General features: G+C 42.1%; 1 protein-coding gene across 3 annotated transcripts in view; it reads right to left on the reverse strand.

Annotated features, from left to right (window-relative positions):
• The window catches only part of cadm2a (cell adhesion molecule 2a), a 187,828-nt gene extending 174,918 nt beyond the window's left edge, over positions 1–12,910 (reverse strand). For 2 of the 3 annotated variants that reach the window (XM_046409764.1, XM_046409763.1), the window contains exon 1: positions 12,444–12,908. In XM_046409764.1, coding sequence (XP_046265720.1) covers positions 12,444–12,504 — 61 coding nt within the window. In that variant the 5' untranslated portion in view covers positions 12,505–12,908. Of the gene's footprint in view, positions 1–12,443 lie in introns of all 3 variants that reach the window. The other variant, XM_046409765.1, reaches the window with a different exon arrangement.
• Positions 12,911–13,336: the final 426 nt, after the last annotated feature.

Consider the following 13,336-nt stretch of genomic DNA (forward strand, 5'->3'; position numbering starts at 1 on the left):
TAAATGGTCCAAGCTCATGCTTGCGTATGCTGTTTGCACTTGTGGAGATAATGTGTGCGAGTTTAGGTGTTTGGGCATGAGACTGAAGTTGTGTCAAGGCTCATTTCCTGCATATCTCATGCATGGCTGCTATTCTTTTTATGGTTCTGTTGTTTTTTCCCCTCTTTCATAGCTTTTTTTGTTTCATTTTCCAGGGTTAATCTGTCTCTGATCCATATTCCTGTCTGTATGTAGAAGAGGAGCAGATGTGCCCCCATACACGATGTTACCCCCCCACATCCCTCTCTCATCCTCAACCCATTTATGACACACACACACAGAGCTGTTACCCTCATCCCTGTCTCATCTCATCTTATCACAGCCAGGCTTTAAGAGAGCACTGACACAGCAGTGGCCAGTAACATGTCACTCAGGGTCCCAACTAAGCCACAGGCACAACATAAACTACAACAACACATCACCTTTGCTCAGTTCATCTTCTGCTGTCTTTGTCTGCTTGTTCACTTTTCCTCCAACCTTTTTCTTTCCTGTTATCTCTTCTATCAAAGGTGGTCGCCGTGAATGACAAGTACCCAGTGTATACTGGGAGAACTGCTGAGACCTCAGGGATTATGCTATTAAGTTTTCTAATCAAGCTGGAAGAGGATGAAAGCACTGCAAGCAGTTCAAGAGATATTTTTGTTCAGTATAGCATCACACTTTAAAAGGTTTCATTTGATAGCAATTATCAAATAAATGTCTGCTTACAAGTACATTCAGCAGTAGTCTCTTGTGTTTCTTGCATTTTTCTTAATATAATGATATTTCTGTTTCAAACGGCACCATACTGTGCATCACTGTGCACAGACGTAATGGACCCTAATGTCAGTATTTAGGCATATCTCCTTGTCAACATGAAGAAGCCAAAAATCGGAGAAATAAGCACTGAAATAAGCACATACCACCAGTCTAACAGGATGAAAGAACCATGTGTTTATGAGAAAACAGGGTAAGACTGCAATTAATCAATTCAATGATCATCTTTTACTCCATTTTACTTTATGTACAAGTGGAGCTGCACAAGAGGACATCAAGTTTACTGTAAGCCTTGATGTCAGGAAATGATATCAAAATGACAGCTTTTCATCACAGATCTCAGATAGGAAATTCATTTTCATCACTATATATCCACCATGTGGATATGAACACATGGTTTAAATTTATTACTGAAAGAAAATGTCTTTATTATTACACATATATCATACCAGTCATACAGAGCACTACACTCACACTGCCGCAGTGTATCTGCAACACTCCGATTGAGTATGAATATGGAAATGTTCCACATCCAATGGAAAATCTTATTTTTGCAAAGTTCACACACTGCACTTTTACTTAGAATTCAACTTAGCTTTCTTTCTTCTTGAATGCAGATTCATCATAAACTCAAAATGTAACTCAGCTCCTTGGCAACCTCAGCACTGTGATCATAAGGCCTATGGGGGTGAAAGGTGGTTACAGGATTATGCCATGTGAAGGTCACCTCTTCTCACACAGGATGGACTGCGACCAGCTGTACAGAGGAACTACTACAGTAAGATATTGGCTCCTTTTTGGTTAGAGGCTCACTTTTAATAAGGTCAGGATTAGGGTGACCAGTGCATTACGACAAGGGCTTAGGATCAGTGCTTAGTCCTGGAGAGTAGGATACCATTTACCAGCTCAGTGCGACTGTGGTTAACACTGTCTCATCATTACTGCCATGCTGGGAGATTTTGGGCTTGTCTCTTTGGTAATAACTCATGTCTACAGCTCTCTCTCTCTGTATATGTGTGTGTGCGTGTGTACGTGCATGTGTGTGTATCCTGGAGAAGTACCCATGGGGTCAGCCATGGCCTAGAGGTTGCAGAAGTGGCTTGTGATCGGAGGGTCGCTGGTTCAATTCCCTCACCGGACTGGCAGGAAAAATTTGGGTGTGGTGCAGTGATTCCCCCCCTCCATTAGCTGTCTGATGTGCCCCTGAGCAAGGCACTTAACCCCCAGTTTGCTCCCTGGACGCTTGATGCAGCCCACTGCTTCTGTGTGTTTCACTGCATGTAATTTGCTGGGTGTTGCATGTGTGTTCAACTAAGGATGGGTCAAATGCAGAAAACAATTCAGTGTGTGTATGCAAAAATATATATACAGCCAATAAAGTAATTCTTAAGTGGGTATTGGAAGGTGAAATGTGGGCGTGAGGATTTGCGTGTGTCAGCTGTTATGATTAATTATTTACAATGTTGATATCTCCATCCACCATTCAGTTGTACCCTATCCTCCACTATCCATCTCAACTACAGAGTGGCTTGATAATGCTGCTCTGAGGGTTCTCCTCAAAGGATTAGCACAGATTAGCATTAGCTGCTCCATTTGAACTGGATACACATACAGCAGCATTAGCATGTTGGAAAACTAGTCCGGGATTGTGGTCATAGTGTGAATTTGCAATGGGAGATAAAGAAGCAGAGAGACAGAAAAATATGCATAGCACAGTTTCAAAAAAAGAGAATGACATAGAATTACTGTAAAACACTCTAAGTGTCTCCTAAATCAATAAAATAAATATGATTCAACTGCCTAATGATGGCAACAATAACAAAAGAAAAAAAAACTTGTTTCCAAAACTTCCAAAGATTTTGACTTCTAATTTAAAATTTGAATTGCGTGGGTCAGTTGCTGCAAAGACAGTCTTTTTTTTTTTTTTTTACTCCTCTTATTTGGATATTAAATGGTCAGATGATATGAGCTGTTACAAGAAAGCTTCCAGGAGCAATAACAATTTTTGAAAACAGTTATGTTGACAAATTCTCTGTTGGAGAAAGCTGTTATTATTGAAATGGAATACAATCCAAAAATAAATGACTGCTGGCAAAAACCGGGACATACAGCCAGGGTTACGACAGAGGTCCATTCTATCAAAACAAACTGAGCTGTGCTAAGTTCACTTTCCACATTAGCCATAGATTAGGCTTTAAAATAAAAAAGGTCCATAGCAGTAAGGTTCTGACCAGGGGCATCTGATAGGACTACACTATTTTTAAAACAGCATACAAGCAGTGCTGTGAAGCTCCCTATCATGCGTTGAAAATGTTTATGTAAAGCAAATGAATGCACTACTCACTAATGAGTCTTACTGGATTCTAACTACATAAGAATTTTGACTCACTTCTGCCAGTGGAAGCTTTTGACTTGTGGGTATAGGAGAGTGATGGACTGAGTAATTGAGTGCACTGTGAGACAACCACTAATGAGGAAGATAAAGGAGGAATTGAGTTAACTGTGTTTCCCCATTTCTAATGATAAAAGATGAGGACAGACAGAGAGGGAGTGCACAGAAAGGCAGGCAGACCATTCTGTGTGCCAAAAGAATGCATCTGCTGCATGTCTGACTTGTCTACTCATTGTTTTTGCAAAGCACAATGCTTGTTCTGCCCAACTGGAGCAAAGTGAGAGAAAAGCAAATAGCTTTAAGATAGGCGGTGAAATTACCCGTAATTGGAGACCATTTAAAAACATAATAACTTCTTTGTTTCCTCAGCAGGAGGTTCGGGGCCGGGGAAGCTTTTTGATTAGAACTGGAGATGAGTTAGCTATAAAACTACTGATCCAAACCTTGCCCAGACTCATGCAGTGCGTGTGTGTGCATGTGTTAAATCTGTCTGCCAAAACAGAAAAATTAATAATTCTGGGGGAGGATTATTAAAGTCCAGTGTTGGACAAGGACGGACCAGCTGACAATATCTTATTGCGTAAATTCCCATATGAAACAGCAGGAACAAGCAAACGGGCTTGTAAAATCTCAAAGCATCAGTGCTAAACACCAACTTACAAAAAATGCAAATGGAGCATGAAAATATGTATTAGAATCCAGCTGGAAACATGCCACAGCATCTTTAACAAAGATGTGTATGCAGTAGCAAATTGTCACTGTTCCGCTGAGTAGGATAGCGGAAGTAAGCTCAGGGGTGTGTGCCACTTAGGATGGGGGGAATAATGTTGTGTAGCATATAATGGATTTGCAATGTGGCAAACAGAGACAGATGGTAGAGGGGGCTGTGTGTTTCTGAGTGCTATGTGTTTGCTAGCTTGGACACACACACACACACTGTGCACAGCACAATGAGTGTGGAGAAGAAATCCCTAAGGCACATTATGTGTGCTGCCGCTCCCTCACCCAAGCCAAGGGTCTCAGTTCATTTGGTTTTTAACTGTTATAAATTGTCTCACTTGACTCCATCTTCCCTCCCCTCTACAACAGGCCTGGAGCAATCTCTGCATGGACAGCAGTCAAACTCCAAACTTAGAACTAATGTAGGATTTGAGAATTAGAAACAGGATCCATACTGGTAGAAAAATATAGATAACACTAAGCACAACTTAAGGACATCATAGAGCAGAGTCATGAAGTAGTTTTACTGTTTTGCACAAGGCATGGACATGTCTTAATGCCATGTTCATGTGTGCGTGTGAATGTGTGTCTGTACAGGGATATGAGTGTGAAACATTTTCAGTTGGATGAAATTTCACACCTTTAGTTCTCAAAAGTAATCAGCTAATTGCAGCCTTTATATATATCTCTAGTTTCACATAGAAACACACACACACACATCTTGCAAAGATCCTCCATTTGCTCCTGTCTAAAGCCCTATTGTTCTGCACATGAAATATGAGAACTGAAACAACACAGCAGTAAGAACTATTTTTGATTTAGTGTGTGTACCAACTGCAATGGAAGGACCAGTTCAGATTGAGTTTAAAACAACGGTTTAAAACATCGGAGGATTCTAAGTGAATAATTTTACCACATTAGATGTGTACAGAAATGGCACTCATGCAAAGTGCGTCTAATAGCTTTCAAACACCGAATTAAGATGTGGGGGGACCCTCGAGCTGATGATTAGACAAGGGACTGGAAAGTGACTTCTGGCGATAATATGAATACAAAAACATAAACGCATATACACTCAAGAGCGTGCACACACACACACACACACACACAGAAAGTCAATTAACATGAACATGTGTCTTTGGGGAATTATATTTCAATTAGCTTTAGCTACTTCTAGACTTCCTTTGAGAGCGCAATGCTAAAACAAGTGCATAGATGTGTATTTGTGGATGCAGTAAATCCTGCTTTTCAATTAGTATCACGACATAACTCCATATTGTTATTGTATAACTACAAGTTAAGCAATTAAGCACTCAATAAATGTTCTACATAATATTAAAGGACTATAACATGAAAATGTGGCACACACACCGAGTCATTTATGCACATATTGCTACTGTGGCAGCATTTTGAAGCTGATTTCAAACAAGCAGCAAGCAATGAGAAATTAACAAGCATGAGTGTCCATTAGAAATGTGTAACAGCCAAATGAGCATTGTCATCAAAGGGGGATTTCAGTTTAGGGATTACATTATGGAAAAGCAGTAGTGATTAAAAATAATATTAACAGTGATTATAGCAGAACCGGTGGGCTTTTCTATAGATATGGGTTCATGTCCTGTTCTGAACAAGAGAAGAGAAGAGTTCTTGGTATGTTCCTATTTGAGCCCAAATGAGATAATCATCTGTCTTTCTCTCCCTTCTTCATTCTGTTTTTGCTTTACCGCCAACATTTTTCAACACATTGCCTGTGAAGTAACTCGTCCTGTCAATCCTGATTTGACTAAAAAAAAAAAATATGCCTGTGTATGTAGACAGAAATTTATCTCTGAATCTAGGTCATAAAAACACAACTTCTAAGCTTCAGCCCATGTTAAGTCCAGCAAAAGTGGCCCCAGAAAACAAAACATTTGTCTGCTGTTTTGTCACTGCTGTGTCTTTACACCTCAGGGTTTTTGTATGCATGTGTATTTGCGCAAGAGTGCATGTTGTTGGTGTACAAACACAATATGGCTCTGTGTGTAGGAGTGTTTCTGTACACAATACGGGCTTACTTTGCTTTTACTGAATTCATTTCTGTCAAGATCGGACACAGAGTCCCCGAACAATATTAGAGTTGGGGCAGGGGAGCTGAGGGAGTAGGCAGAGTCACGGCTGTCCATATCTTTATCTCTGTTGAAGAAAATGATTACTGTAACATGTACTACCAACTCTCCAGACTCTGGCCCTTGGGGAATTGTATGAAAAGGAGCTGTCAGATGAAAGGGCACATAACATAAAAGGAACATTATCTTGGCTAAGAGTTGTTAAGAGGGGGGCGCAATACATGAACTTGTAGCGCACATTTGGTTCAACTGAATGTGCATATTAAATCGTCTCACTTCATTTGTTTGCATATTTGCAAGCATGTGTACACTGTATGTGTGTGTATAAGAAAGAGGTGCGGCAGAAAATAATGGCACGATCTTGTATTTGCTTTCATTTCTCATTTTACTTCAGTTTCTTTGGTTCAGGAGAAAAGGACAAAAGGGGAAAGATTACAACACCTTCTGCATGGAGAGTTTTAATCCAAAAAAGGTGACTGTGTTTGTGTCTCTTTATTCCAGAGTGTGTGAGATTAGTGACACATGGCTTGTCAAAGACTGGAGCCTCAGATTAGCCACTCGCTAATCCTTTGGAATTCAATGCTAATACAGACATCACATATGCATGCACCCATACAAACAGGCCGACGCCCTCACACCTAAATACACAGTCTGTGTCTTCCTCAATATATGTGCTCTTGAGTTTAATTTGTATGGGCAGATTATATCTAATCATTAAAGTCTGACTCAAACAAAATAAACTAAACATCGCAGAAGTTCTCTTGCCAATCAAAACGTACCTTAGTTGACCGAAATGTTAATCCTAAGAAGTTTTTCTATGAGAATGATGAATCATATAAAATCAGTGTGGTGGTTCATAGTGCAGCGCAAACTGACCACTTGAAAAAGTTAACATCTTATGCAAACTCCAGCTCCCCTTTTTTTAACTGTAGTTGTATTCTTTATGTGTCTGCTTTTGAGTATTTGACAAGATGTGCTCTAATGACAATTTATGGATTTTTTTCATATGTATCACATATGAATATTTACACATTTACATGATAAAAGTACATAAATAGCTACACGTTCACTTTGAAGAAAAGCCCCATCAGCTGATATGTTAGCTCAGCTCGCATGCACCTTCTGGGAGTTCTATTTAGGGTGCAAACTGGCTGTATGCTGCCGTTGCTCCTGCAGTCGAATCCACCTGTGGGCTCGTATTTTCACTGTTCTCCACGGGAGGCCGCATTTGATTTCTCCCTTCTCTCATTTTGGGCCGGCTTCAAATTACACTCTGCCTAAGGAATATGAAGCGCAGCCTTGATACCGAAATAAAAATCTACATTTATTCTGCTGTGATTATCCACAAAAATGTGTTTATTTGCGGATTAGAAATGTGGTTGACACTTTCTGTATTTGTAGCCAGGAAGCCATTAGCACACAGCATCACCAACATATGATTCTATTAGATAATACATATCACTTTGGCTAAAATAATATGCTATTTATTAGAATTAAACTATCTTATAAATGTGACGTGCTCTTGAATTTAAGCCTGACAGCATAATTATAGATGTTTTTGATTTGTATGCTTGAAATGCGCAGTGATTAACACAGCCATCCGTGATGATGCGTCATTGCCAGTCCAAAGCCAATTACTCGAGAGTATTTATTCTATTTTCGGGCAATTCTTGCCAGCATCAGTGAAGGCCTATAGTATACTGTATAACTGAGTATTGAATGACTGCTTTAATGCCCAGGGTGTGTGTGTGTGTGTGTGTGTCTCTACACAATGAGGTATGGATGAAGTTTTGTCAGCTGTTCACACCCTGTCAGGCCATTTTCTCAGGACATACAGTCTTCATATCAGTGTGTGCATGGTGAGGCAGCAATGTGGACATGCTTTAATTTAAACACTGGGCTCAGATGTAGCATTTCTTTTCTGGGACTGCATATATACAAAGTATGGGGGTCACGATTTTGAATCTAAATCGAAAAGTGATTGAATTGAGCTTTGATTTCAGTGCTCAACAACTAAAGCAAGATCTGCCACTCTCACAGTAATTTTTTTTTCTCTCTCCATTGGACGTACTAACTCACACCCGACACACATCCAAAGAAAGAAAAGAGAAACAATGTTCTAAAGACCACACCGCTAGCTTACCTGTAGCCTGCAGCTGCACTTCCAGACACTCAGCTGACTGGTACCTGTGGTAACTCTGACAGCAAGTGAGATGTTTGGTTTATTTTCTTTTTCAGACATCTTGATTGACTTGTTTGGGAAGAGCTTTTAGTCTTGGGGGAAGAACTGAAGTGAACACAACTGATATCATTGCCAGAGATCCTTTATTGATTTGTTTGGGAAGAGGGTTTACTCTTACTGGGAAAAAAAAAATCTTTAAATCACAAATCAAACTGAATCTTGACCTTAAAAATCCATGGTGAAACCAAACTGTCAATTTTAAGGATCATGACATTCTTAATACAAACGAAAATAGGCCTATATTATTAGATTACAAGTGTTTTATGAATTCAGTGTGGGCGCATCCTATTCTGCAGCCTCATAAAAGCCTGGGAGATTTCCACAGGATAGGTTCCATTTTACCACCTGTGACTACAATGTATGAAATGCAAAAATAACAGGCTTCCTGCCTCTTCCTGTCTCATTTTTTGCCCATGTGCAAACACACCATAAAATCGTCTGTATGTATCTCGTCATAGCTGTACATTCCAAATAAAAACTGACCCTAAACACACTAGTTTACTGATATGACAAGGAGCGGGAACAGGTGGCAGGTCTGGGGAGACACATTTTTGCACTGCCATGAAGAGCAACTCCGAATCCTACCAAGGTCCCCTTCAGCCTCCTCCTCCTTTCTGTTTTAACTTTATTAACACCTGGACTAACAAAAGGCTGGCTTTGATCATAGGAAATCCCTTGGCAGAGCAGCAATGAATCCACAGTGGAGCTCCGTGTGTATATGTGTGTGCCCTAGTCTGTGTGATGCCAATGCTGCTCTACTGAGAATTCTCAGCATTGAGGCTTCATGGCATAAGGTACACAGCACCTCACATGTTCTGCCCGTCAAAGCGTGGCGGTGAAGATTAACATGCTCACAAACACAAAGAAGCAGGAGAGAAAGTGCAAGTGAGCAAGAAAGACAGAACATCTTGTTTCTCCCATGTAATCAGTGGCTCTGCAAACACACACACAAGGCCGCTTGTTATCAGAAGCTTTCCCACGCTGCTGTGGTACAAAGCTCCACACCAGGATGGGAGGATGAAGCGAGGGAGGAATGGACAGAAGTACAGAGGGATGGAGGGTCAGCCTTCAGCGGCTTAGACTCACTGCAGGGATAAACACATCCCTCAGCGGGGGTTTGTATTTAGGCTAGAAAGATCAGAGTTCAAAACAGACAGACTACCAGGCTGAGCGACAGGAAACAGACAGTTTTGCAGAGATAAACAGGCATCCAAATAGCAAACAACAACCAGCGTACATATCACACACTTTAGCTGAGGGGATTGCACATTCCTCCTGCACGGCTCTCCTCCCACATTACTCTTACATCAACTCCTCTTTTCTAGAACATCTCCCTCTTTCTCTGTCGCTCTCTGCCACTATCTCCCCTCGCCTGCCGCTCAGCCCTGAGCTCTTACGTAAGAGGCCCATTTGCATAACAGGCTGTTTTCTCTGGCTCCGGCACGGGCACATGAGACACACTGGATAATATGTTAACAACTCGGGCTGTTGGTAAACAACAACCTCCATCACAACACTTCACGTTCACACTATATACCGCGCAGGTCTAGTCAGTGACAGAGATTCAATGTCTCTGGATGTCTTGATGCCAGCTGGCAGCGGGCCAGAGGGGCTGAAACAGCTGTCATTTACAGAGCGCACGGATATGGCTGCGGCTAGATAGACTTCATTCAGGAGGAGGCTGACCTGCCTGCTGTGTGGGACCTATACAATAATAGGTCTTGCACTGAGAGATGACTGTTCAAATCAAGCAGCCTAGCATTATCCTCTTCACCGTTAGGGAGAGAGGAAGAGAGCGAAAGAGTCTGGTCTGTGTTTGTGTGTGTGTGTGTGTGCGTGTGTGTGTGTGTAGTGGGGAACAACACACGAAATGAGCCTGACATGAGTGCTGCTGTTACCGGCATGGTTATACCCTCGCTTAGGTCTTTTCAAATGTAAGCTATCCAAACAGGGCACACTTAAGCAAGAATACATGCAAACACATAAGCACGCGCACAAACACACACACACACACACACAGACATAATGAGTGTGCCGCCCTGTGGAGAATAAAGGCGAAAAGAACGTCAATACATGCTGCAATGCGAGCTGTCAGATACACCAGATACCGTAAGATACCTCATTACATACCAATTCATTAAGTCAAGAATGGCCTTAATCATGTCTGGTTATTAAGGAAGAGCTGTTCTCACTCTTTCTCTCTCTCCCCCTCTCCCATATGCGCACACACACACACACATACACTTCAAAGAGACAACAAATGATCAAGGGAATCAAGCACAAATGATCTCTCATTTGGGATTTCACATTTACTCATGTGGAAAACAGCGGTTGAAGTCAGGGCTTTCATGTTAATAAATTTGTTTTCCAGTGCTTTAAATACATCTTCAAATGATTCAAGGGGGATGAAGTGGACTTTATATCACAAAACTGAAGCTCGAGGTGGCATATGTGGCCCTGCTGTTAGACTGACAGCTGTTTCGGAGCAAATCCATCACCCTCCTGTCAATGTTGCACACGGCGTGGACATACCAGTCCAGAAAATCAAGAAGATGTGCTCACTCCTTAACTTCTCACATAACTGGGAAAAAAAAATGATTTTATTTACTTGGATGCCATCCAGGACTTAACATCTTTTTCTACACTGTACTTATCACATAAAATACCACTGGGTTGTGCTCATGCGACTTTTTATCAGATTTTTTTTTGAAAAGCGGAACTCTTATGAAGGAAAAATTATCCCACACAGATAAAAACTGAGCTGGAGAAGCTTCTGTAACGAGTGTGGTACGCATCCATAAAATAGGAGCATGGTAGGAACACAAATTCCAACTTGTGGCATAAATAAATCATTCTTGTATTTACTGATCATTAGATAGCCCCAGGATTCATTTTTTTCTCTTTTCCATGAAGTGAATTGGCCCAACTCCTCTGCTCTGTTGTTACTTGCACACTTCTGTCTATTTAAGGCACTTAGAGATGAGAGGCATAAAAGAAACCTCAAAAGTTCAGCAAAAGCTTCATTTTAATTCCATTTCATGTTATTCCAGTTTTGTTTACCTCTTCCAGCTCTATGCAGCCTCATGAAACACACTGAACCTCACAAGCAGGCACAGCGCAATTCACTGTGACCTTGACCCCCAATGTCACCTTACTGGCGTGTTTACGGTCAGATCCTCAGTCCACCAAGCTCTGCTGGGAGCTGTTTATCGTGTAATCATCACATATAATCTCCAGATCAGAAAAATATTCACATTTAACCGGGATCACTCCTCGCCAAATCAGTTCTCATGTTGTTAACTCTCAGGTGAGCACAGAAGTCGTACAGGCTTATTCTCACAGAAAGATCGACCTCAGTGTTATCTGCATATCAGTATGATGTACCCGAAAATAAACTTTATTTAAGAGAATAAACCTGGGGTGACCAGGCCTGCTCTTACAACTCATCTGACGTTAATGGCAATGGGATTCTTTAAAACCTAATGCGGAGCTGACTGTGCGCACTAGTCACAGACACCACACCTGTGCGTGAGAAACAAGAGGTCAAAATGCTAAAACAATACAAATAAGCTGGAATCAAAGATGTCCCGCATGTCTGAAAGCTTCTAGCGCTGCATTAAACAGCAGCATCAAACAGTCCGATGCGTAAAACGGTGCCAGTGTCTCCGTGACTCATCCAAGTGCTGCAAGTCAAAAACAACCGTGGGGTTGGTTACTTCATGGTGAGGTGTGTCTTCCTAGCGCTCTCCTTTTTTTTTATTGACACTCACGCAAGGAGCACAACACGGGATCGCAGACGCAGGAGCGGCACCATCCTGTGCGGTGGAGGTCGTGCACTGAGCACACAAATATGAAAATAGGATTCCCCTCTCATTCCTGAACATTTACGTCCAAGAGTGATCCCGAATGTTACAGGACAAGCTCTCTGCCTCTCCGCTAGCTGCCTCACATAACGAGCGTCTGCATACGCACGTGCGCGCAGACAGACACACACGCACACACGTACACGAGAATAAGGAATCCTGTGTGTGGGGGGGGTGTGCGTGTGTGTGTGAGAGAGAGAGAGACAGTGAGAGAGTGAGCTCCGCATCTTTCTGCCGGGACCCGCGTATTCTGCCACTTCACCCTGCCCTGCTGCTGGCCTGCAACATGCGCACACAACACAAACACACACTCGTCCCAGGCTCACCTTTCAGAAGAATCCCATAAATAGTGTAGAGGGTGAAAATCAGATGAGTCTTGAGATTCATCCTGTCTTCCTCTCTTTCTTGCTCTTGCCTTCCGCGCGCTAACTTCTCCTCTCCTTCTGTCCCCACTGGACCTCGAACAGGACCGGACGGCTTCGTCAGCTATCCAGGTGGACTTGGGAGTGCGTCTTTTGTGCGTCTCTTGGAGGAAAAAAGGGGGTTAACACAATCGACTTCACGACCTCGTAGGCTGTGGTGCTTTTGAAATGTTCTTCAAAACCAGTGTTCTGAAAATGTTTCAGGGATGCACAAGCAGTATGCTGCGGGCTCAGTTTAAGGGACTCTGCACAACAGCAGTAAACCTCAGGGACTGAGAGCAGTCGTCCTCCGGTCAGAGTAAATGTTGCCGTTGCTGTACTACTGTCTGCCCCGGTCTTGGTCTGCTGTGGCGCACAATCCAGGGAACACGAGTGGATTGTTTGAGTCCCGCCCACACAGCTTTGACGGACATGAAAGGTGAACCAATCACGAAAACCCGAGGCAATGCGAAGTGGGGAGTGGGGAGGGGAGGGGGTCTCAGTGCGTGAGGCACACTGAAAAAAATGTCATGTCGAGGTAGATTTTAAACTTACTGAGCGTTAAAAGACGAGCTAGAGTTTCAGCGGAAAAAGGGCCAATTAGATGCGTCACTGCCCATTTTCAATAGAAAAAGGTCAAAGCTTGTCCACTGTAATGACATTAATATTTGGGAAAATGAACTGATTTGGAACCACATGTCATTTTCCCCCGCAGTGACAGGACTTTTTTTTTAAATTTTATGTTCATTTTATTTGTATGCACCCTAAAAATAAAGCATCTTCATACAGACAGACACCAACACACCTACATCTTCTCA

Source organism: Scatophagus argus, chromosome 14 (assembly GCF_020382885.2).
Source record: "Scatophagus argus isolate fScaArg1 chromosome 14, fScaArg1.pri, whole genome shotgun sequence".
NCBI classification, from domain to species: Eukaryota; Metazoa; Chordata; class Actinopteri; family Scatophagidae; genus Scatophagus; species Scatophagus argus.